The sequence below is a fragment of the Lithobates pipiens genome, unplaced genomic scaffold (assembly GCF_037356315.1).
Source record: "Lithobates pipiens isolate NorthernLeopardFrog02 unplaced genomic scaffold, aLitPip1_a1.2 Scaffold_25, whole genome shotgun sequence".
In the NCBI taxonomy this organism is placed as follows: domain Eukaryota; kingdom Metazoa; phylum Chordata; class Amphibia; order Anura; family Ranidae; genus Lithobates; species Lithobates pipiens.
In genome coordinates, this window is record NW_027507787.1 from 30,849,863 (window position 1) to 30,876,496 (window position 26,634).

Sequence of the window (26,634 nt, forward strand, 5' to 3'; positions counted from 1 at the left end):
CGCACACTAGCCAATCAAAGTGTGACAGAGCTGAAGGCTGAAAATTGGCCTGGGCAGGAAGGGGTTGAAAGTGCCCAGTAGGCAAGTGGGTAAAAAAAACTTTAATACAGTGCACTGCATACAATAGTGTACAGTGTGAGTGTGCTCATCTATGCTTCTTTGCTGCATTTGATGTCATCATCGCATGCTTTACATCTAATTGTGTGCATTTTCGGGGTTTAGAGCTTCTAATACATGGGGCATGCATGCACTCCCATCACAGGGATGTTAAATCTGCACATACAGCTCCATACAAAGGGCAACCCATTCATTTCTATGTCAGCAATCAGGAACCCAGGGAACACGGACTGTCATCCACACTGCAATCCGACAGCTGATCAACCACGTGTTCCGCCTGCTGCACACTACAACACCGCCCCCTATGGCCGGGCCAAAAGCAGCTTTCCCTTAGTTATCGATACAGCGCTCTTCCTCTCATCCGCCCAGGGAAAGCTATGAGGCTTGATGAAGCCCGGATGTCTACCTTTGCGTGGTGATTGGTTAGATTCTAGAAGGAGGCGGCACAGAGCTGGACTGGGCTAGTAACACATGGGAGTCAGTGTACACCAGGTATATATATATGTGTGTGTGTGTGCGGGCGGTGGAGAGGCGCTACACGGGAGATATTTAGGGGCTGCTACTGAGGAGGAATGGCGGGGAGGGAGCGTCATGGAGTGTAGTGAGAAGGAAGTGTGTAAACCTGTAGGTGGGGAGGAGCTTCCTGGGGTAATACTGTAGGATGACTGGGCTCTCATTGGCTGAAAGACTGCACGTGGTTGGCTGTACGCTGTGGCTCCCTAGGACCTGATGCGACAAGGGGGTCACTCACTACCATATGCAGGCAGGGGACTTCCATTTACATGTTTTTAGTGCTTAAACACGTGCCTCTTGTACAGTTTATTTACATGTACATACATAAAATCAGTAGATATGTACCACAACAAAGCTTTTGTTTTATAAATGCCCTAAATGTGGCACACATTCCATCTGTAGCCGTAGCTGTGTGTTCAGTCCTATTGATTCCTATAGTGCTGCGTTTAGATGTTTACAACACTAGATTCTGTATGCATGTAAATGTGGCGTTCTAGAGACCAGTGTGCATGAGCAGACGGCGTTCCCTTCTATATGGAATGCAGAACCCCGGTGGAAAGGGGCAATGTATTACACCAAGAAGCATGTTCCTGGCTTTCTTAAGCCCTTCTCCTGCCCACACTATATTTAAAAGATGGCTACAACACAGGCTTAATTTGTGACACTTGGGTGCCCTCCCATGATCACACTGCTCGCACGTCCCCTACGGTGCATTCTGTGATCCCTGGGTTTTTCGCACTCAGCCGATCACAGATCAGGATAAAAGGCCAATCACAGTGGCCCTTTACCACGTAATCAGCTGTGTCCAATGAACACAAGCCGGTTATCTGCTTTTCTTTCCTCACGCTGACCGTGTAAAGGGGTCTCAAACTGGTGGCCCCATCCAGCTGTTGCGAAACTACAATTCCCATGAGGCATTGCAAGGCTGACTGTTACAAGCATGACTCCCACAGGCAGAGGCATGACGGGATTTGTAGTTTTGCAACAGCTGGAGGGCCGCCAGTTTGAGACCCCTGGCTGCAAACAGGGAAAAAGAGAGACAATAAATAGCTTGTGTTAAAGGGACATGATAATCAGTCCCACCAGTGCTGCCAATCAGTGTCCTTCAGTGCCACATATCGGCGCAGATCAGTGAAGGAGAAAAATTACCAGTTTGCAAAATTTTATAACAAACTATGCAAAATGTTTTTTTTTTTTCTTTTCAAAATATGTGATCTTTTTTTCGTTTGTTTAGCAAAAAAAAAAACTGCAGTGATTAAATACCACAAAAAGAAAGCTCTATTTGTGTGGAAAAAATGATAAACATTTCATTTGGGTACAGTATGGCATGACTGCGCAATTGTCATTCAAAGTGTGACAGCACTGGAAATTGGCCTGGGCAGGAGGGGGAGTGGCTCTTCACCCAAAAGTGGACATTTGGCTCTTTGACTCGCTGTTCAGAGTGTGCTGCCCACACCCCGCAGGGGGCATGCAGGCAACATATGCACGGGGGGACGTGCATGGACGCCCTCCGGCCAATTTAGGCCCACGCTGAAGCCGTCGGACGGGAAGAAGTTAAATACATTTATTTAGTATGGACAGTTTATCAGGGGGAGGTCCTCTTTGATGGACACTGTAAGTTCTCAGCATGTTACATTCTTCAGCTAACCCAGAGGTCTCCAAGACTTTCAAGGAAAATTCATAATGGTCATAACAACAACTTCCTGGCTGTAGTATCCTTAAAGGATAAACTTACGTTTATGAAAAAAATAATAAATGCACTTTTGGGACCTGTAAAGCATTGCACCCACGGTCAGTAGTTCTGTAGGTGGGCTGTATAGCTGTCTGCCCATATCTCCAATAAAGGCAAGCAATTACAATGTGACGGGAAGCTCGATGAACTACCAAGAACATGGGTGCTCAACCTGTGGTCTTTCAGCTGTTGCAGAGATACAAGTCCAATGAGACATTGCAAGGCTTACAGTTACAAGCATAGGAACAAGGAACTTGTAGTTCCACAACAGCTGGAGGGCCACAGGTTAAGCACCCATGACCTAGAGCAGTGATGGCGAACCTTGGCACCCCAGATGTTTTGGAACTACATTTCCCATGATGCTCTGGCACTCTGCAGTGTAGTTGAGCATCATGGGAAATGTAGTTCCAAAACATCTGGGTGCCAAGGTTCACCATCACTGACCTAGAGCATTCATACTGTCACCGGTGCAGTACAGCATGATCTTATAACAGATGGGGCTGTGATCAGGGACACTTCTGCCCCAGAAGAATTTACCCCCTTCCTGACCAGAACACTTTTTGAAATCCGGCACTGCAACGCTTTAACTGACAATTGCGCGTCGCGTGACGTGGCTCCCAAACAAAATTGATGTCCTTTTTTTCCCGCAAATAGTTTTCTTTTGGTGGTATTTGGTATTTGATCACCCCTGCGGTTTTCATTTTTGTGCTATAAACAAAAAAAATAGCATCAATTTAAAAAAAAAAAAAACGCATTACTTTTTACTTTTTGCTATAATAAATATCCCCAAAACTTTTCCCTCAGTTTAGGCTGATACTTATTCATCTACATATTTTTGGTAAAAAAAATCGCAATAAGCATTTGATTGGTTTGCGCAAAAGTTATAGCGTCTAATAGGAGTTTTATGATATTTTTATTGATTATTTTTTTATTTTTTACTAGTATTGGCGGCAATCATTTTATTTTTTTTATTTTTATCGTGACTGATATTATGGCGGACACATTTTTGGGACCATTGGCATTAATACAGCAATCAATGCTAAAAAAAATGCATCGATTACTGTAAAAATGTCACTGGCAGTGAAGGGGTTTACCAGGAGGGGGCTCTGCAGTGGTTAACCAGGAGGGAGCGCTGCAGGGATTAAGTGTGTCCTAGGGAGTGATTCTAACTGTAGGGGGGATGGGCTAACTGTGACACAACACTGATCACTGCTCCTGATTACAGGGAGCTGCGATCAGTGTACTGTCATTAGGCAAAACGGGGAGATGCTTGTTTATATTAGCATTTCCCCGTTCTTCCTCTCCGTGAGATGATAGGGGCACCCGCGGCTGGACTCATGGCAGGCACACACGCCTGCTTTGCAAGCCTTGCGAGATCATGTAATATAATGTGATTTTGCTCAGTGGAGCCAACCTGCCATAGTAAAACTTAAAGGACATCAAATAATCTCTCCAATATGTCATGTTATCAAGCAAAGTGTGGTTGCTTTAGGATAGCTGGACAAGTTACCTGTAACAGTCATATTCCTCGATGCATTTTTTGATTGGTTCCTATGTGCTATTACTCCCTTAGTTATAAACCAGAGCTGGATAATGGCACAACTGGCACTTTATCTTCCAACGCTTGACATTTTATTTAAATTGGCTGTAAACCCTTAAATATACCTAGTGAAGTGACTGGCCTCAGGTGATACACAGAGATGAAACAAATCCTCCTGTATAAGTTGTACCTGCTTATCTGCAGTATTATCTTCTTTACATCTGTTCAAAGCCCACAATTAATCAAGCTTGTCTGAGCAGTCAGAAAAAAGGAGATGGACAGCTGAAGTTACACTCTGCAGAGCTAAGTGAGGAAAGCTCTGACAGCTGATTGGAGGGAAGGGACAAACCCCTCTTCACACAAGAACAGAGCTGAGGCTGTGGGCTGGAGATCCCTCCCCTGTTACCTTGTCACAAGTGACTCATGCTAATAGCAGAGGAATGAAGCAGCAGGCAGAATTACACTTAGGCCGCGTACACACGGGCGGATTGTCTGCCCAACTAAGTTCGTCAGACAATCCGACAGACAGTCCGTCCAACTTTTAAATGAACGGACTTGACCACACACGACGAACAGACAGTCCGCTGAAAGCTTGCGCGATGACGTGTACAGCACGTACGACGGGACTAGAAATACGACGTCCAATACACTGCAATGCAACCTTTCGCCGTGTAAATCCTTTCTGAGCATGCGCCATACTTAGTCCGTCCAACTTGCCTACTCACGAGCGGACTGTCCGCTGAAACCAAGTTTGTACGGACAAAATTACGGAAATTCCGAAAGACTAAGTCCGTCAGACTGTCCGCTGAAAAAGTCAGCTGAAACCCACACGAGCGGATTGTCCGCTGAAACACGTTTCAGCGGACTAAGTTGGGCAGACAATCCGCCCGTGTGTACGCGGCCTTAGGCTCCATTTATACCTGGTTGTACCAGAATCGCATTGCCCATGATTCCAGAATTGCAGCAAACATGGGCGGTGAAATTTTGCAGCATGACTAATCACACTGCAATCATGGTAAAAAGGAGCAGGAGCTTCTTTTTGGTCACAGCGTTGCGATCTATCGTGCCAAAATCATACCGAGATTAGTGCGTCAGAGGTAATGACATCGCAAGCGCATCACTCCCACGGTTCTGGAATGCCGAGATGTGAATGGAGCCTTAGTGCTACACACTATTCCATATCTGAGGTTTATAACCAATTTAACCGCTAGCTGACCGTATACAGTACATATATGGCGGCTCTCCTGTACAAAATGAGATAAAGGTACGTGATTTTGCGCTTCTGGGTCTGGAGCACGCACCAGCAGCGACCCGCTGCCAATCTTTCCTGAGAGAGGCAGAACAGTGGTCTGCCTATGTTAACAAGGCAGATCACCGTTCCGTCATTAGGGAAGGTAGAGATCCTGTGTTTCTGCTAAGCAGGAACACTGATCTCTGCATTTCCACAGTAAAAACACCTCCCCCACAGTAACCAAGAACTCACAAGGAACACATTTCACCCTTTGCTCGCCTTTGATGGTAACCCCTTCCCTTTGTGTCATTAGTACAGTGACAGTGCATATTTTTTAGCACTGATCACTGTAGTGTCACTGGTCCCCAAAAAGTGTCACTTAGTGTCTGATTTTTCCGCCACAATCTCTCAGTCCTGCTATAAGTCACTGAAAGTTTTACTGAATTATTAGTGATCACTAGTAAAAAAATAAAAATTCCATAAATCTATCACATAGTTTGTAGACACTAACTTTTGCGCGAACCAATCAATATATGCTTATTGGGCTTTTGTTTACTAAAAATATGTAGCATAATACATTTTGGCCTAAATTGATGAAAAACATAATTTATTTTATTATTGGATGTGTTTTTTAGCAGAATATAAATTTATTTTTTTTTTCTTCAAAATTGTCAGCCTTTTTATGTTTATAGTGTAAAAACTAAAAATCGCATAGGTGATCAAATACCCTCAAAAGAAAGCTCTATTTGTGGAAGAAAAAGGACATCAATTTTATTTAGGTACAGCATCACATGATTGTCAGTTAAAGCATTGAAGTCGGCAAAAAAAAAAATGGCCTGGTCATGAAGTGGTTAACATGTACACTGAAAGCATTATGTCCTTAGTAGAGACAACTGAACAATCCTTAGTTCAATGCAATCAATTTTGTGATTGTCTAGATCAGTGATGGGGAACCTTGGCACCCCAGATGTTTTGGAACTACATTTCCCATGATGCTCCACTACACTGCAGAGTGCAGGAGCACCATGGGAAATGTAGTTCCAAAACATCTGGGGTGCCAAGGTTCGCCATCAATGGTCTAGATGATATTACTATACTAACCCTTCTGTTTTAGGTCTACTTTAGGCTCTGATACTGTTGACGTTGTGTAGAAAATCAGTTTGTAATTGAAAAAAACCTGTTCATTGTTTGATTATTTATTTTTCATATATATATTCCTTATTTCAGAATGGCCACCTTTATGGATCTCAATATTATGAACTGCACAGATGTAAAGAAGCTACAAAGTATTATTGAGATGGCAGCACATCGTAAGTATCTCAGTTACACTTGTTTAAAGTGATATTAAAGGCAGATATAAAAAAAAAATAGCACGTCCTACTTACCTACTCTGTGCAGTGTAGCCCCAATCCTCCTCTTCTCAGGTCCCCTGCCGGAACCCCTTGCCACTCCTTCCTGTTGAGTGCCCCCCCATAGCAAGCAGCTTGCTCTGGGGGCATCCGAACAGGCTTGCTCCTGAGCCGCTGCTCTGTGTCCATTCACACACTGAGCACAGCTCACCCCGCCCATGCTCTCTCCTCATTAGCTCACATTGGCTCCCACTGCTGTCTCAACCAATGAGGAGGAAGAGACTCGGGAGATCCGTTGCTCTCGTGCACATCGCTGGATAAAGATGGGGCTCTGGTAAGTATTAGGTTGGGCTTGGGGGGACTGCTGTACATAGAAGTTTTTTTTATCTTCATGCATAGAATGCATGAAGATAAAAAAACATGAGTCTACAACTACTTTATTTTGGCCACACATTACACCCTTTGAAGATGACTGTAGATGATACAATGTGCTTTAGATCTCCAGACAACTATGTAGTGCAAAGACCTGCCTGATTGAATACATGTCCAATAGATGACTTAGGTAGGCCTTCAAGTTTTGTACTTTTTGGTAAAACTAAATGGGTTTGTAGAATAAAATAACATTTATGACAAACTTCAGACTGTAAACTTGCCCCGGTGTCTTTTTATTGTTGTAGGTTTTGCTGTGCAACTGTACAAACAGACCCTTCTGGAAATAAGTGCGGTGTCCAGTGATGTTATGGATATGTGAACTTAAAGCGGAGTTCCGACTAAAAAAAAAAAAATTTTAAGTCAGCGGCTGCTGACACTTACCTGTCCCAGGGTTCAGTGATGTGGGGGAACGAAGTCCCGCTAGTCTCTCCCTTCTCTCTGGGGCACCGGCATTGTCACTATGGGCGCCCAGCTCTGGCTTCACAGCCAGGCAGGCACTGAGCATACGCAGATGTTTGCCGAGAGGGAGGTGGAAGAGGTGAACTTACGTCCAGCGCCACGGTGCCCCAGAGGAAGTGGGAGCTCGAATCCTCTAAAAAAAGATGGTTTCCACCCCCCTCCCCCGCCCCCTTCAAAAAATGACATGCCAAATGTGGCATGTCAGGGGGTCACCTTGCCTCAAAGCGGAAGATCCATTTTTGGGTGGAATTCTGCTTTAAAGATACATTATCTGCCCTAAAATTTAATCAAAAGTCCTTTTTTATTTTTTTATTTTTTTTTGCAACTTTTTCCTTTTTTAATTTCTTTTAATTTTTCACAACTTTTTACATGTTCACATCTTTTTACTACTGTGTGCCTTCTACTGCTCACAGCATATTAGAATAAAATCGTTTTATTGCTTAAGGATGATGCTTTTAATTCTTAAATCATTAAAACCGTTTTATATAGTTCAAACATAGAAGAAATTAAATCAATGTGCAGCAGCCAGATAGTGTTTATTTTTTATTTTGTCACTTACATTTATACGATTATTTAGTCAACACTATGTTCTTAACACACACACACACACATATATACACACACACACACTTATAATTTTATTTTTTTATACTGTTACACATTCAAATTTACTATTTTACAACCCCAATTTCATCTTTTTGGAATTGGGTTTGTATTTAGAGTAATGTTAGAAGTATTTTTTTTTTTCACATGGTGATATATTACATACAGAGAGGTAAATGCAATATATGGTAATAGTCTTTGTCCAATCTGATGTCCCTAGACTTTGTTTTGTGGTCTGTACCCCATAGACTTCCTTGCTGACTTCTAAAACCTATAGAAGTTGCTGCTTTGTGTTGTTCGTTTAAACACCAGGAAGCAATTCAAGTAATTGCTTTCTAATTTAATGTTATTTACTGCATTTCCAAGCAGAGTAATGATTTATATTTCCCCTATGTAGTTGGCTACTCTTCTGTTGCTATCAATCATGTAGCTGCATTTGAAAAGAAGAAAATGGTAAGTTTTAGATCAGTTTATTTCTATGTGCATATACTTAATATGCTAAACCTCCCCATCCTAGGGGTTAAATGCTTGTTAATTCTAGAGGAATACATTATAATCACCTTGGTCCCTCTGCAGCCAGGGCTCTCCTCCTCTCTCCCTGTCATGGGTGGGCCCTAGCCTGCTTCATGCACAGTGCAGGACTGCTGTTTTTGTGCGCAATGATGCCATAAAACCTGTGACTGGTGGAGCAGCGAAGTAAAGCTGCTTCAGTGGACCATTAACATGGCGTAGAAGCCTGCCAGAGTGAGAAATAAGGCAAGTAAAGAGCATTTAGCCAATCCAGTGCAGGGAATACCTACTATAAGAATAGGGCCTCCCTGCATGGCAGATTGTGGAGCTTTAAATTCTAGATAACAGTGGCTGTTAAAGTAGATATTAAGCCAATCACCAGCCCCTCATATAATCATTAACGTGCAATTCACATGTAGTTTTCAATTCTTTAAACTCTACAACTTTCTTTAAAATAATATCTGGTAATCCTGCCATTATAGTCCTTGCCCTTGTTGTGGTGTGACAAAGCCTTGTCCCTGTCTAACTACTCTTTTGCGCTGTTACCCTGTCATATGCGCTTCTGGCAGAGATTATATATAGTAGATGTCAGTGCTAGTATTCAATGCACATGCATGTTCCACTATTGTCAATATTGGAAGGCCCAACCTGAGCAAAATCATGCAGCAACCACTTGAGTAAGTGCAAGTAGACAGACAGTGGTTGGAGATGAGCAGCACGAAGCTATAGAAAAGGGTGAAAAGAATAGTATTTCAAAATGGGGGGGAAAAAAACATGGCAATTGTTTATTGAACTACAGGGTGCATTTCATGCATGAGCTGTGGTGTGCATAGCCCAGCGAAGTATAACAGAGTAGACCGTGATATCTACTCAACATTTTAAATTGGTCATTTGGTGTCATCCAGTTAGTTAAGCTTTAATATATATTGTACACTTTACACTATATATTGTTTCAAATGTTTGTAGGTATTAGTGTAGTTTTATTCCCTGTTCTGTTGGCCATACCTTGTAATGATGGACTCACATGTTGTTGCTGCAGTTTGTAGTGTCACGGCTGATTGATGCCCTATGTCCATGTATTCACCTAGCTTGTTCCTATTCAACAGGACAACACAATTTTCAGTTCCAGGTCACACACAGTCCAATTTGTGTGAGTTACTCTGTGTCGCATCACAAATTTGGGAATGCTTCTGTATCCAAGAAAACATCTTGCAGCTGCGTCAGTGAAGTCTGTGTCTTTGAATGCTCTGCCTGCTCATGTTTGAGTCTGATCTATTTACTGCAACAGGAACAGACAGAGAGAACCAGGAATTGTGGGATATATAGTTTATTCACAGGAAGTATAAAACATATGTGGGGGCGCTTGCCTCAGCACTGAGTGATGCCTTCACCATAGATTTAGAGAAACGACACCCAAAAGTGAATGGATATGTAATCTGCTTACCAGATCAATTTGAATTCTTTAGTTAAAAAGATAGTCAAACCGCGCTTATGCAGGATAGTGCCTGTTCACATAGGTAGGACATGGGGGATGTATGGGAACCTTCCTCCTTATAAGCACAGGCAGGATATAAGGAAAGAGCAACAAACATCCATAGCGTAATACTGTTTTTTATTTATAAAAGATAAAATAGGTTTAGCCAAATGGCCCCTTACATTAAAAAGTGCCTATCCCGGCACTGGGGCTGCTGGCGTTCCAAGCGGCCTTCACCGACAACCAACTATAGATAGACTAAGCTAATTCTTCAGATCATTATGTGGCACTATAAAGCCAGAATCTTCTTTTGCAAAGGCCAACCTATTTTCATCAGCTTCGCACCTTGGAATGATGATAATGTAATGTCAAAACGCCCTTTCTTGCATCAAAGCGTGTGTAGACACCCCAGCTCCAACCCAAAAACGTTAATACTACTGTCATCTCCCTCTACTCCCTGTATAATTGATAAGTGTCAAAAAAATTAATTGCCAATGTGTGGTAAGTTTTTATTGGCATCTGTGTCGCCACTGGGGGGAAGATTACCCTTATAACCTGTCTAGGTGGTGTTTGTCAAACAGAGAAGCAAGTTAGTAAAAATAACTTCACAAATAGATTTCAATACTGACAGAGGTTCTAAACATTCACCTATTTATGATGGGGAAAAAGTAAGGGGTTATTTACATGAAAAAACACAAAAAAAACCCCCGAATGCATCAAGAGAAATATAACCACTACCTCTCCTGCTAACTTGGAAAAGCAATTCTTAATAACAACAGAGCATCATTCGGCAACAGATGTGGTGAGTATTTGTTCTTTTGTAGGTACATTTCTCTAGCCACATTAATTCCTACTGTAGGGTCACTTGAAAAGAATGTATCATGCAATAGTCTGGGGCAATATTTTTCCAGTTTACTGCAAAAAGCTATCACTTTGAAGCCCTGCTTTTTAAAGAGACTGTCACTCTTCTCTTTGATGTACCCCCACCCCATCCACTAATCCAGTGTTTCTCATCTGGTATGCCTTGAGTATAAGACTCAGTATGCCCTCAATTAGCATGATGCGGGTGGACCGGCCTCCAGCATTATAAGACGCAAAGGTGCTCTAAGTTTTTTTCTATTAATTAATTGATTTACATTTTTTACATTTTAGACTGGGGTGCTTAGAGATTTTGCACACTTTTGTAGGATGCAGAAACTGAAAAACGGTTGAGAAACTCCCTCGATCCCACTATATCTAAACACAAAAACAAAAATGTTATGTATATTGTATATGTTCTTAATGTAGTGTCTGCATTTATGATGTTTTTTTTTCGTAAGCTTATTTCTTTTATTTTTATTTGAGCCTGCCAGTAATACACTTCCACACTATGTTGACAAAGCTCACTGTGCTGTGGAGAAGCAGCTTTAAAATTCTAATAACGTTTAAATAATCCAGAGAGTGGTACTTAGTATGTTGCCCTTTTTAAAAATGGCTGTATTTCATCAAGCGATAGATCTTACTAATGTTTTCTGCTTTGAATGAAAGATTGTATTTTTTCATAGGAAATTGGGAAACCCCTATGTCCTGCAGATTTATTTCCATCGCCCCCTATTGTGCAGGTAATGAAATGGTGGTTTAAAATAATGATTACTATAGAAGCTTAATAATGTGTATTATGAATTACAATTATAAATGGTTAGGGGGTTAGGGGTTAGGGTTAGGGTTAGGATTTCCCCTAGAAGAACAAGGTTAGGGCTCAGGGATTAGAATATGGACCTCCCCCAAAGGTCAGGAGGCGTGTCCCCAGAGGTCAAAGGTCAAGTGTCTGGCTGACCCACCCCCAGCAAAGTGTTCCGCCTACCCCAACTAAGTCGGGGCTTGAACAAGTCGGGGTAAGTGCTTAGTATAAATGTACAAAAGACTATATAAACTATAAAACTATAAAAAAAAGTATTCAGTATATTAGCAGAGCTCCAGCAAAGATACAAATGGAAATAAAATTGTCCTTTAAAATAGAAAATAAATAAGCATTTTTTGCTACAGTAATCGCCTTATTTCTGGGATTTCTCCCACAGTACTTTTTTTTTTTTTTTTCCCCCTCTATCCCTCCACAAGATGTCCTCAGTCTTCCAAGTTGAATGACTGCCAATATCATTCAACCCACTTCCTTTAACCCCAGGCTGTTGTGTACCTGCCTCAGCCTGTAGGTCATTGATATGCAATTAGTGGACCTCCAGCTGTTGCTAAACTACAAGTCCCATCATGCCTCTGCCTCTGGCTGACATGCTTGTGGCTCTAAGAGTCTTGCTATGCCTCATGGGAATTGTAGTTCTGCAACAGCTGGAGGTCCGCTAATTGCATATCCCTGCTGTAGGTGGACACTGTAGGGAGAAGAAGCAGCATGTTGATGATTTAGTCTCTATGTCACTCTAGTTTCTCTTCCTATCAGCATACTTCTTGTCATCACATGAATTGCTTGGCTAGTTGAGCTGCTTCTTCCTTTTCCATGCAGCTTTGTTGTAGAAAGTGCAAGAGACTGATTCCAAGTCACATGCAGGTACTTAAGCCAGCCATACATGGATCGAAAATTGGCATTGTCCGAAGGGACCAGCCAAAGTTTGATTCATGTATGGGCACCCTGGATGTTCACAAACGATCAACTTGTGCACAACCAGCCTGTTGTGTTTTTTCCTGAACAATTAGTGCCACTAGCTACAGTATAGCCAGCAACTCTAATCATTGTGTTCTGTTGGCAGTGGAGACTCCCCGCTGGCAGAACACAATAGTGCTGTGAGAGGGATTCTCCCATCAACACTGACTGTGTAAATGGGGGAAGCAAGCAATTATGCAATTTTCTTTGCATAATCTATGGCCTGCCCTACACTGCTTAAATTTAAACAATACATTTAAAAATGTAATAATGAATACAGATTTGCAGTAATGTGTGCCCTTTATTTCTGACTGGAGTTCACCATTAATCTTATTAAAGGTGAAACCATTCCTACTCATCTAATATAATTGATTTGTGAATTGACAGGCACTGCTTTTCTGGTCTCTACTGAACTGCATCACCTGAACATGAAATATAATGCCTGTGGTTCTCCCATTGGGAGATTAATCAATTTAAAAAAACACTCCAGGTCTCATATTTAGGTGGAGAGGAGCCATTTCACCGAGCATTGGCTACCTATGCATGGCAACATAAAAAAAACAGACATGCACTTTTTTTTTTTTTTTTCCAAGCAAATGCAGTGCACCACAATTCAAGGTATGTAAGTTTAGGTGCCATTCTAAATAAATAGCACTGCAACACACCACACAGCACTGATCCCCTGCTGATCAGAACTAAATCCGCCCCATGTGAAAGATGCCTTACTCCACTTGGACATAGTGATTTATTTTATTTTTTTAAAGAGCTGTAACTCAGAAGGGACGGCATAGTAGTAAGTGTAATTACAAATGCTTCCTGATGTCCTTTCCAGAGAGATTTCCTGGAGCTCCTTTTTTTTTAAAGGCTCTTGGCATGGCAGTTGTATTTAAATGTCAAGGCTAAAAACAAGAAATATTTTGTATATTAACATGGAAACATGTCTTGTTTCTCTAAACTATTTTCTCAAAAAAAATAAGCAAACTGTCTTTGGTTGAGGCTCTCTTGCAATATTACAGTACTGCGGTATTGTATGGCCAGTAATTGCAAGTGTTCAAAATCAGTGGATTGCCTGTTTTTGTTGTCCTGTCTGTGGCCAGTCTTGGACTATCGGCACCTCAGATTGCAATCCCATTGCATTTTTATGCAGAGCTGGGAGACTTATTTATGTGAGCACCCCTCAACCAAATATGTTTCAGTATAATCATCTCTATAGTTTTTATTTTTTTAAGTTGTTTGTGAATGATAATTATGTAAATGCCTTGGTCTTCCTTCCAAATTTCACTTCTTGCAACTTTGGCCTCTGTTAGTGTTTCTTTAGAATTATATTTTTTGGCCTCCTTTGCTTTGCAGTATCCCCAAAATAATTTCTACCAACAATTTTCTGCATCTGGAATTATTTAAGCAGGTCTATTCCTCTTTGTGTAATCTTTAAAAATTAGAGGTAATGTTGTCCATCACACTATTGGCAGTTACTGGCTTTTTACTTGTAACTACTGTACACCTAATTTCTTATGGATATCACTTGGCAGGCTGTCTGCTGTAACCAGGTAGGTGAGAATTGTATAAGGCAGCAATTGTTGAGACAAGCAGTTTGAGTTAAAGCATTTGTTAACCCAAAAAATAAAATGTATTCTGCTCCTTTTAAAGCATGTTATGACCCAGTGCTCGCCCTGTGTAATTTGGCCCCCTGTAACACCTAAAAAAAACCTGGCTGATCCTGCCAGTTTCTCCCCACCCCTCTGTAAATTGACCACGGTGTATCATGGCTGCTGAGACCAGACATCGTGGTCAGTTTACATGCCTCTGTCTTCAGCAGCCTGCTATCTGCTCTTCTGCTCTTCTCTCTGCTCCTGTGTTGTCGTCATCGCCCCCCCTGCTGCTCTCATAACAATAACCTGTATACACCATCAGCACTGCCTCCTATTGCAGTGCCCCCCTCTGTGAATGATTTATAAATGCTGTAAATACCCCATTTCAGAGCCAAGATTGCAATCACATGACCAGCCAGCTCTCCCCTCTTCTCCCCCGCTCCAGACTCACATTAGCAGAGGAATCTCAGCCCCGCCCATTGCATCTCTTGGAGGAAAGGAGAAAGCTGGCCAGTCATGTGATTGCAATCTCGGCTGTGAAATGGGGTATTTGCAGCATTTATTTTTATAAATCACACACACGGGGGATACTACAATAGGAAGCAGTGCTGATGGTGTATACAGGTTAGAGTGGCTTAACAACCACTTTAACACCATCTCCCCTTTACGGTAAAATAGTGGTCTCGAAACTGTGGCCTTTATCTGGCAGATGATCAACTAAGCAAGCATTGTTTATTTAATACCAGTGAAGAATTGAGCAATGTTAATGAGTTTTTTTAAATTATACTGCTTTGGCTTACAGACTAAAATAAGCTGTAAGACCGAGTTGTATGATAAAAAACTGTAGCTATTAAACATATATATTCTTCTTCTTATTTTACAGGGTAAATCGACACCAATCAAAATTTTAACTCGACTGACCATTATTGCATCTGACCCATCGCATTACAATTCTCTGGTATGTTGCTCTTTTGGTATCTGGTATTAAACTGAGATGTTTGGTTTATATAAAAAAAAAAAAAACATACATAATCACCCCCATGGTGCAGCATTGGTCTTGTGTTGCAGCTGCCCCTCACCGGCTCAAAGCCTGAGAACGGAGTGATCACATGACTGCAGATTGCTCAGCCTGCGGTCTTCTCAGAGTGGAAAGCCATGAGCATCAACTCTGCTTCACCACATGCTGAGAGACAGAGCTAGCTGTCAATCAGGCAGTTGGGTGTATCCTGACAATAGAGTTGGGATCCTTCCAGAGCCTGAAGCAGCTCTGTAACACCAGCTGGCAGTGCACTTTAGACCACTGTTGGCTGATTCTGGGTCACAAAAAAGCAAAAGTACGTTCACTCATGTGACCCACAGTCACAAGTATAGCCAAAAAAACCTTGGCCATACTTTAAAAATTTTTTTTTTTTTTTTTTTTTATTTTTTTTTTTTTTACATGTGGAGCATTTATTGCAACTTAACAATACGCTGCACCTATAAAATCATGCCTTCCTACTACGTTTACCACAAAATAAACCACTTTGTTAACACGTTGTGCATTCAAGTGATTCTAAGAGCTTAAAACGGTGTTCCAGACGCACTGTAGCTACTGACTTTTAATAAGGACGCTTGCCTGCCCAGGAAGCCCGTCATGTTGGCCCCCCGAGGCTGATCCGTCCATCGGATCCGGTGCCGGCGCCGCCATCTTAATGAATGGAAACGGGCAGTGGAGCCTTGCGGCCTCACTGCCCATTTCCTACTGCGCATGCGCAAGTTGTGCGGCGCTTTGTGAATGGCCCTGTTTGATTTTTGGGACACACACATGTCCCAGAAGACAACAGGGCAGCTCGCCGAAGAGGAGGAAGTAAAGGAACAGCACCACGGAATAGGAAGAGGCAGATTAGGAAGACTGCCTAGCAACAGGGGTTTCTGGTAAGTAAAAAAAATTAAATTTTTCCAAATGTTTTTTATATATGTTTTGAGGATATTAATGTATTTTTTTATTTTAGGGTGGACCTCCACTTTAAGTTTTTTTACATTAATGCATTCTCTGCATTAAAATCATAAAAGGAAAAAATGTGTAGCGCCATACTAAAGTGCTTAAACAGTAAATATACATGCAAACATATATATCCAAAAAAAAGAGATGCATCTAATTTAAGTGCAAAAACCAAATAATGGTGATGAGAACGCATGTCCAGTGAAGAAAAATCAATAGTCGCTATTTAAAGTGCAAGACAATATCCAGTGAAGAGATATGATCAGTGTTCACTCTTTAACCACTTTCAGACCGGACCATTTTGCTGGTAAATGACCAGAGGTCTTTTTACACTTTGGCACTGCGCTGCTTTAACTGGTAATTGCGCGGTCATGCAATGTTGTACCCAAACAAAATTTGCGTCCTTTTCTTCCCACAAATAGAGCTTTCTTTTGATGGTATTTGATTGCCTCTGCGATTTTTATTTTTTGCGATATAAACGTAAAAAGACCGCAAATTTTGAAAAAAAATGATATTTTCTACTTTTTGTTATTAGAAAAATCCAATAAACTCAATTTTAGTCATACATTTAGGCCAAAATGTATTCAGCCACATGTCTTTGGTAAAAAAAAAGTCAATAATTGTATATTTATTGGTTTGCGCAAAAGTTGTCACATCTACAAACTAAGGTACGTTTTCTGGAATTTACGCAGCTTTTAGTTTACGACTGCCTATCTCATTTCTTGAGGTGCTAAAATGGCAGGGCAGTACAAAACCCCCCCAAATGACCCCATTTTGGAAAGTAGACCCCCTAAGGAAATTGATAAGAGGCATGTTGAGCCCATTGAATATTTTATTTTTTTGCCTCAAGCGATTGAATAATGACAAAAAAAAAAATTTTTTTTTTTTTTTACACAAAGTTGTCACTAAATGATATATTGCTCACACATGCTATGGGCGTATGTGAAATGACACCCCAAAATAAATTCTGCTGCTTCTCCTGAGTATGGGGATACCACATATGTGGGACTTTTTGGGAGCCTAGCCGCGTACGGGGCCCCGAAAACCAAGCACCGCCTTCAGGCTTTCTAAGGGCGTAAATTTTTGAGTTCACTTCTCACTACCTATTACAGTTTTGAAGGCCATAAAATGCCAAGATGGCACAAAACCCCCACAAATGACCCCATTTTAGAAAGTAGACACCCCAAGCTATTTGCTGAGAGGCATGTTGAGTTCATGGAATATTTTATATTTTGCCACAAGTTGCGGGAAAATTACAAACTTTTTTTTTTTTTTTTTTTTTCACAAAGTTGTCACTAAATGATATATTGCTCACGCATGCCATGGGCATATGTGAAATGACACCCCAAAATAAATTCTGCTGCTTCTCCTGAGTACGGGGATACCACATATGTGGGACTTTTTGGGAGCCTAGCCGCGTACGGGGCCCCGAAAACCAAGCACCGCCTTCAGGCTTTCTAAGGGCGTAATTTTTTGATTTCACTCCTCACTACCTATTACAGTTTTGAAGGCCATAAAATGCCAAGATGGCACAAAACCCCCACAAATGACCCCATTTTAGAAAGTAGACACCCCAAGCTATTTGCTGAGAGGCATGTTGAGTCCATGGAATATTTTATATTTTGCCACAAGTTGCGGGAAAATTACAAACTTTTTTTTTTTTTTTTTCACAAAGTTGTCACTAAATGATATATTGCTCACGCATGCCATGGGCATATGTGAAATGACACCTCAAAATAAATTCTGCTGCTTCTCCTGAGTATGGGGATACCACATATGTGGGACTTTTTGGGAGCCTAGCCGCGTACGGGGCCCCGAAAACCAAGCACCGCCTTCAGGCTTTCTAAGGGCGTTACAGTTTTGAAGGCCATAAAATGCCAAGATGGCACAAACCCCCCCCAAATGACCCCATTTTGGAAAGTAGACACCCCTAAATTTAGGGGTACACTAGTGAGACTAGGTAATAAATGGCGGGTGCCCTGAAACTATAAAAAAATAACTAACCAACCAGCGTCACCTGTAACAGTTATATGGTGATCACTGGTGAAAGGGTTAACTAGGGGGCAATTAGGGGGCTTTATGCGGTAGTATATGGGGGTCCCTGGCGCTATAAAAAGCTGCAGCGAACCTAAATACCTACCTGCCTAACTAGCGTCACCTGTGACACTAATACAGCGATCAGAAAAACGATCGCTTATTAGGCTGGGTTCACACTGGAGCGATGCGGGAACGCCACGAATGCGCGGCGGGTTCCCGCATCGCATGCCTCCCGGCGGCAGTTCACACTGCCCTATGCGAACTGCTGGGAGTGTCAGTGAAATGTTACTGACACCCCCAGATCAGTTCGCATATCGCAGTGCGATCTGCAAACTCGGATCGCATGGTGTGAACACCCATGCGATCCGATTCTGCTGCGGGCCAAAAAAAGGGTCCCGTGCGAATTTGCGGCGGGTGCGGCGAATGGCTGAACTCGAATCGCACAGAGATCGGATGTGATTTGCACTGCAGTGCGGTGCGAATCACATCCGTTCTCATAAACCGCTGCAATGTGAACCCAGCCTTAGTGACACTGGCGACGGGGGGTGATCACGGGGTTAAACCTTTATTGGGGGGGTTAGGGGGGTACCTTAGAACTAAAGGGGGCTAACCCTAACTGCCCTAACAGTTATTAGTCACAAATGACACCCGCCGGGTGATCAGGGGGTTAAACCTTTATTAGGTAATAAATGGCGGGTGCCCTGAAACTATAAAAAAAGAACTAACCAACCAGCGTCACCTGTAACAGTTATATGGTGATCACTGGTGAAAGGGTTAACTAGGGGGCAATCAGGGGGCTTTATGCGGTAGTATATGGGGGTCCCTGGCGCTATAAAAAGCTGCGGCGAACCTAAATACCTACCTGCCTAACTAGCGTCACCTGTGACACTAATACGGCGATCAGAAAAATGATCGCTTATTAGGCTGGGTTCACACTGGAGCGATGCGGAAACGCCGCGAATCCGCGGCGGGTTCCCGCATCGCATGCCTCCCGGCGGCAGTTCACACTGCCCTATGCGAACTGCTGGGAGTGTCAGTGAAATGTTACTGACACCCCCAGATCAGTTCGCATATCGCAGTGCGATCTGCAAACTCGGATCGCATGGTGTGAACACCCATGCGATCCGATTCTGCTGCGGGCCAAAAAAAGGGTCCCGTGCGAATTTGCGGCGGGTGCGGCGGGTGTGGCGGGTGCGGCGAATGGCTGAACTCGAATCGCACAGAGATCGGATGTGATTTGCACTGCAGTGCGGTGCGAATCACATTCGTTCTCATAAACCGCTGCAATGTGAACCCAGCCTTAGTGACACTGGCGACGGGGGGTGATCACGGGGTTAAACCTTTATTGGGGGGGTTAGGGGGGTACATTAGAACTAAAGGGGGCTAACTCTAACTGCCCTAACAGTTATTACAGTCACAAATGACACCAATGCAAAAAAAAAAAAAAAAAAAAAAAAAATGACATTGGTGTCACTGTGACTGGGGGGCAGGGGTAATTGGGGGGGTGATCGGGGGGTAAAGGGGGGGTGTGAGTGTGCCTGGCATGTTCTACTGTGTGTGTGAGTGTTGGTGCAACTTACTGATCCGCTCTCCTCCGTGTCGGAACGAAAAATACCGACACGGAGGAGAGAATACATCACTTCCTCTCCTGTGTTTACATTACAGGAGAGGAAGTGATGTCACCGGGGATTTCTATTCGTCGGGAGCGATCGCGAGGGGGTGGCCATGAATGAATGGCCGTCCCCTCGTCCGGGATCGCTCCCGAACGAATACCGACCGCCGCAGGTACCAGGCGGGGGCCCGATCGGGCCCCCGACCCGCGGGAGGCAAGGGACGTACATGTATGTCCTTATGCCTGCCCGTGCCATTGTACCGACGTACATCGGCGTGCGGCGGTCGGCAACTGGTTAAAGTGCAAAATGCCACTGCAATCCTCAAAAGGAATGGAAATCAATTTTAAGCACTTTGGTATAGCGCTAGACATTTTTTCCTTTTATGATTTTTATGCTTTTTGTCTAGAGCTGTGTTAGCAGCTTAAATCAAAGTTCATTCATCGTGCAGTATACACTTATTGATTTATTTTCTGCATTAAGGTAAAAACCCTCTGTGCCACAGGATCTCCTCAGCCCCCCAAAAAACTTACCTGAGCCCGATCTCCATCCAGCTGTGTGCCCGAGAGCAGGGGCTCACTCTCTCCTCACAGGGCAGATTGATAGCAGCAGGAGCCATTGGCACTTGCTCCTGTCAATCAAATCCTGTACAGGCAGCATGGCTCATAATCAAGCCTGCATGACTGCCCCCATTGGAAGCGCCCATAGGGGCAATCGCTGAAGAGGGGGAGCCAGGAACACTGGTGGAAGACCCCAGAAAAAAGGATTACCCAAAAGGGGAAACTTTGCTTATTTTCTTACCCCCTCACCCAACTGCCACATTTGGCACTTTTTTGGGGGGGGGAGCAGGTTCCTGGTTTTGACAGGTACCCACTTCCAGTCAGATCGCCGTAACAATCTGTGTGGAAGTTTCGCCCCCCAGCCTTCTGGAACACATCACAGGTCCCAGAAGACTGCAGGACCATTCACACGTGCAGTGCGGCAGGAAACTGGCTGTGAATGTATTCCCCATGACTAAGCTCAGAGGGGAGGAGTGAAACACCCTGGGGGTGGGGCCTGGTCAGGGTCCAGGCTGAGGTCACCATTCATACATCTAGATTAGGGACCACATGGATGTACTGCTCCAGAGAGTCCTTTCTTTACTGCCTGTGAAACTGGAAAGGCTTTGCTGCCCTTACCTATGATGCCTGCACCCGAACCCGATTTGGATAAGTGTCCTTATATTAAATGTCTGCTGCTATAGTAGTTTAGCTGCTGATTTTTTACATTTTTAGGGGGGGAGACTGGAGATCCTCTTTAAGCATACTATGTTTATTAAAAAAAAAGGTTTAGTCACATTAAAAGCAGGTGGTCTTAAAAAATGTCCCCACCATTGCACTGGCCCACTCAAAAAAACGAACATAGTAGCTGTATGCTGCAAAAAATGCCCCAGGCTCACTTGTTTCTTTCTTACAGATGTGATGTACTACTGCAGTCCTTGAGCTAGGTTCAACTCAAGAGAACTATGTTGTAATACATTGTCACATTTTCTTACCTACCTGAATCAGAAAAAGTTGTTCTACAGGGTTAATATATTTTAAATAGCAATATTGTGTGTATGCATGCCACAGCACCCCTAATCCACATTCCGATTTGTAACTGCTAATAAAGTGTTTATTTTTTTTTAAGTTCTGCAGTATTTTAGGTAAGTGGGCCCTCAATACATCCAGTGTGGGTTTTCAGTGACTTGGATGTGTTTGGTTTACTAGCTCTGACAGTTGTAGCTCCATTCAGAATCTGCAGCCTGTGCCAAGCTGGGGAGATGAGGTCAAACTCATGGAAAACAATAGCAAGTCTGCCTAGAATCCTGTCTTCAGCTTGGCACACATACTCCATTTAAGATACTGGCGTTAGCACCGCACCATATGTTTCAATACATAATTCAGCGGATGGTGTCATTTTTGAAGGAAACCTGTGTTTAGGTTACCACTGCTGCCGTCTCCTTTTAAAAATGATTGCTTTTCCAACTACCATGCCGATCCAGCTGCCTCAATTGTTTGTGAAGCACTAACCTGGAACTAAGTACACAGATCTGATTTTCTAGTTTGTATGTGTGTTGCTTTAGTTATGTGATAGGCTCCGCACAGAAAAAAGGATCTTTTCTACATTCTAAACTCCTCCCTGTTCCATATGGAAAGTGGACAAAACCCTTTAAAGACATTAACTTAAAAACAAAGGTAAAGGATGTGTCGCCCTATTCTTGTTTAACAACTTCAGCCCCGGAAGGATTTATTCACTCTTAATGACCAGGCCATTTTTGCGATACGGCACTGGGTTACTTTAACTGACAATTGCGCAGACGTGCAATGCTGTACCCAAATAAAATTGAAGGCCTTTTTTTCCCACAAATTGAGCTTTCTTTTGGTGGTATTCGATCCTCTGCAGTTTTTATTTTTTGTGATATAAAAGACTGACAATTTTGAAAAAAAAAAATATATATATATATATATATATATATATATATATATATATATATATATATATATATATATATATATATATATATATATATATATATATATATATATATATATATATATACATTTTTTTTTTTTTTTTACTTTCTGCTATAGTACATATCAAAAAAATCTATATAAAAAAACAAATGTATTCATCAGCTTAGGTCAATATGTATTATGTTACAAATTTTTGATAAACAAGAGTACATTGATTAGTTTGCTTAAAAGTCATCACATCTACAGACTGTGTGATAGATTTAGGGATTCTTCTTTTTTTTTTTTTTTTTTTTTTTTTTTTACTGGTTATGGCTGCGATCTGTGATTTTTTTTTTTTTTTTTTTTGCAGACAAGTGACATGTCTTGGGAACCAGCGACATTATTACAGTGATTAGTGCTAAAAAAAAAAATGCACCGATCGATTGTATAAATGATACTTGCAGGGAAGGGGTTAACACTAGCTGGCGATCAAGGGGTTAACTGTGTTCCCTGGGTGTGTTCTAACTGTGTGGGTGATGGGCTTACTGGGACAACACACAGATCACTGTTCCTGATCACTAGGAGCAGCAAATCTCAGTATTATCCCCTGTCAGAATGGGGATCTGCCTTGTTTACATAGGCAGATCCTCGTTATGTCTCTCCGTAACGCAATCGTGAGTGGCCAGCGGAGTCCACCGGGTGCGTGTGCCCACACTATTACATGCACGGACCTATGTACAGGTACGTTGGTTTGTGCAGCCAAGTCGCCTTGCCACAGTATATATGCAGAAGGCGGTCAGCAATTGGTTAATCCTTAAGCCTCATGCAAACGGGACGTTATAAAAAAAAAACAGTAGCCTTAGCTGTAGAAAGCTGTTGCATTAGTTTTTAAGTAGCATTTTTTTAGCTGTAGCTTTTTTAAGCAAAATTATACTCCCACAAAAGCCTATGGCTCAAAAACGTTGATAAATGCAGAATAGCCAAGTTTTTCAGTCTTTTTTTTGTTTTTTACTTTTTAAGCTTTTTTTTTTAAACTCAAAACCCATTAGTTCTGAGGTTTTTTTTTCAAGCCAGAAAACACCCCTGCCAAAAACTGCTGATAACAGCTTATGTGTACATGGACACATAGGATAACATGCTGGAGAGTTTATTCGCTTTTTTTTTTTTTTTTTTTAAAACATCTGCAAGACGCATATACACTCATGATAATTGGAATAATGTTGGAAAGCAATGTGACCAATAAAATGCCCCTGAATTTGATAACGATAACGTTTCATTATGTTCTGCAAACGTGATGTAGCAGTTAGTAAGTTTAGCATATTGGAATTGCATTTAGTATACTGAAGAATGCAATATTAGGGAGTTTTGTCAATACAATGTTAAAACTTCAAAGTATATCCTGCATTTTCTCATTATGTATTTCTCTCAGAGGTCAACTTCAACATTAACAAGACCTTATGATATTGTGGCTGTGTATCCCAAGACTGAGAAGTTATTTCATGTAAGTGATCCAGAAAATCTCCTTGTGTTTTTCTATTTTTTATTTTTTTATGTTGTGTTTTTTTATTTTTTTTTTCCGTGTTCTGTTCAGATTTTCTTATTGTTCTTTTGTTGCACAACAGTGAGGAAGATAAAACACCCCAATAAATTACAAATGGCCCAAAAAACTGTCAAGTATTCTCACTCTTTCCAATACACTACACAAAAGTTTCTGCTTTCATTGGAAGGTGGTTGTTCCTATTGGTTTTCTGCTTCTATTGGAAGGTTATTGTTTCCATTGGTTTGTTGCTTCCATTGGAAGGGATATAGAGTCTTTGACCATGAGGTGCAAGAGCATTATATCCAAAACTTAAAAAAAAAATAATGGCTGTGGTTTCACTATAAATTCCCATTCACACTTGGGAATGGGGATATTGGCGATTACAGGGGGTTTAGAACATTTAGCTGTGGGGGTAAGCCCCATTGAAGCAATGGTAGGTTGAGAGCTCTTGCAGCTACTCACAAGCATGTCATTTCTCATGGTGTGATTTACCTGCGATAATTGGCATTGGACACAGACAGTCATGAGCGATTATATGCCAGTGGCCACGATAGGTTGTAATCAGTAATGGCTATTCACAAGTGGCAGATCATGAAGTATCTCCACAAGTGTGCATGAAAAACTAGTCCAACTATGTTCTGAGAGGCAGTGCAAGCATTCTGACAATGGTCTTTCAAAGCAACACAACCATGAAATTATTGCAAAAGAGTAAGACCCCTTTCAAACTGGGGCGCTTTGCAGGCGCTACAGCGCTTAAAATAGCGCCTGCAAAGCACCTTGAAAGAGTCGCTCCTCACACTCCAGTGTGAAAGCCCAGAGGGCTCACACACTGGAGCGGTGCGCTGGCAGGACAATAAAAAAAAGTCCTGCTAGCAGCATCTTTGGAGCAGTGAAGTGCCCATTTAAATCATGGGGGTAGCGTGGCTATACTGACGGCAAAGCGCCACTGCAGCAGTGATTTGCCGGTGGTTTTAACCCTTTGTCGGCAGAATACCGCTGGTAAAGCGGCGCTAAAAATATCTGTGTTTTACCACCGGCGCCCGCACCGCCCCGTGTAAAAGGGGCCTAAAGTAAACTTTTGCTAGGGGTCAGGGTTATGGCCAATCTTTATTTTTATTTTCCCAATCCTGGTTCTGAACCAAAAATATTTTTCCAAGTTTGTATATTTCCACCGATCTGTGAATTTTGAATGCATAATAAACATTAAAAAGTATGGTATATCAGTTATGAACAGTATTCAGAATTGTATTTTTTTTTTTTTCTTCTTCTTTCTTGGCAAAATTACTTAAATACCTTCATTTGCCTTCTAGGCTGCTTGTACAAGCATTGACGTGGATGTCATCTGCATCAATGTAACAGAAAAAGCTCCCTTCTTTTTCCGAAGACCACCTATAAGTGCTGTAAGTCCTTACAGGCAGAGCAAGTTGATTATGAAAATTATCAAATGCATTTATAATTAGTGCTCATATCCCATTTTCAGACTTCATACTGTTTTCAGTAGCACAAAACAGATTTGGCTGTGTAGGTATTTTGGGTACTTGGAGCTTTCCAACGTAAGTTTGGACAGTGAGAATCTTTGAAGAGTGATGCTGAGCTCTAGTGTCCCCCCGTGTTCATTTTGGCAGCAAATTTTGATTTAGTTTTAGTCTTAGGACTAAAATGGCATTTTAGTTTTAGTCTCATTTTAGTCTTCTGCAATTGTTTTTTAGTTTTGGTCGTATTTAGTCGACTAAATCTCCAGTACATTTTAGTCGACTAAAACTCATTTTAGTCGCCTGAAATCGAATGGGTGTAATTAAATTGTAATGCATTAGTTAACATTTCTTTACCATTTACAAACTCATTATATACTGCTGGAGTGAAAAATCTCATGTTATTATTTAAGATATATTGAGGTATGAACATGCACTAAAGGCCAGTGTTAATTTTGAAGTCAAATTTCAATTTAGTTTAAGGGCCAGTTGACACCAGACGCAGTTCCGTGCGCTTTTTTTCTGCACTAAAAATGCAAGCAGTGTTTTACATGTATTGCAATGGCTCTAGTTCACACCATGCAGTCAGTTTATAGTGTAGAAACTGACTGGAACTGATTGTATTGGTGCAGAAAAAACAGAACTGCATCTGGTGTGAACTGGCCCTTAGTTTTAGTCTTTTGACTAAAATGCCATTTTAGTTTTAGTCGTATTTTAATCTCAATTGTTTAAGTTTTAATAATTTTAGTTGACGAAATACTGGTGTCCCCACTACCTCATTCCTGCAAATCATCTGTTTGATCGCAGCACTGTGAGTGCAAAAGGAAATAATGTTAGTCGGTTTCATCAGCTGAAAAGACAGACGTCTGTCAGCTCCTTCCTCTGTGGTTTTTGGCTTTTCTTTTCTTTTACTCGCCATTATTTCTTCACGGAAGTTGAATTCACTTAGGTTGGTGACAACTATATCTCCAAAGAAAGGCAAGTATTGGTTATCGCATACATTCTGGGATGGGGTAAATCTAATAATAAGGGTTGAATTCTGTCCCACCCCTTACAAAATAGGGACATTTGTGTTGGTTGTCCTTTGATTTTTGTAATAGCTTCCAGTTTCATCAGTATTCAATACAACAATTTTATTATCCTCCTAATTCTAGGCAATTGAGCGTGGCATCTTTTTTGAACTGATTTACACTCCAGCCATCAAAGATTCTACATTAAGAAGATATACTATTTCAAATGCACTCAATTTAATGCAGACCTGCAAAGGAAAGGTCGGTATTTGTGCTGTGCTACAAGTATAACCTTGTATTATTGTTTTTATATATAATTTTACGGGATT

The 26,634-nt window shown here is 41.7% G+C and overlaps 1 protein-coding gene across 2 annotated transcripts in view; it reads left to right on the plus strand.

The window, feature by feature from the left end:
* Positions 1-455: 455 nt before the first annotated feature.
* RPP30 (ribonuclease P/MRP subunit p30) overlaps positions 456-26,634 on the plus strand; it is a 52,037-nt gene continuing 25,858 nt past the window's right edge. Inside the window, exons 1-8 of one of the 2 annotated variants that reach the window (XM_077454211.1) lie at positions 456-609; positions 6,361-6,443; positions 8,374-8,429; positions 11,505-11,561; positions 15,065-15,139; positions 23,713-23,784; positions 25,134-25,223; positions 26,450-26,566. In XM_077454211.1, coding sequence (XP_077310337.1) covers positions 6,362-6,443; positions 8,374-8,429; positions 11,505-11,561; positions 15,065-15,139; positions 23,713-23,784; positions 25,134-25,223; positions 26,450-26,566 — 549 coding nt within the window. In that variant the 5' untranslated portion in view covers positions 456-609; position 6,361. The remainder of the gene's footprint in view (positions 610-6,360; positions 6,444-8,373; positions 8,430-11,504; positions 11,562-15,064; positions 15,140-23,712; positions 23,785-25,133; positions 25,224-26,449; positions 26,567-26,634) is intronic. The other variant, XM_077454210.1, reaches the window with a different exon arrangement.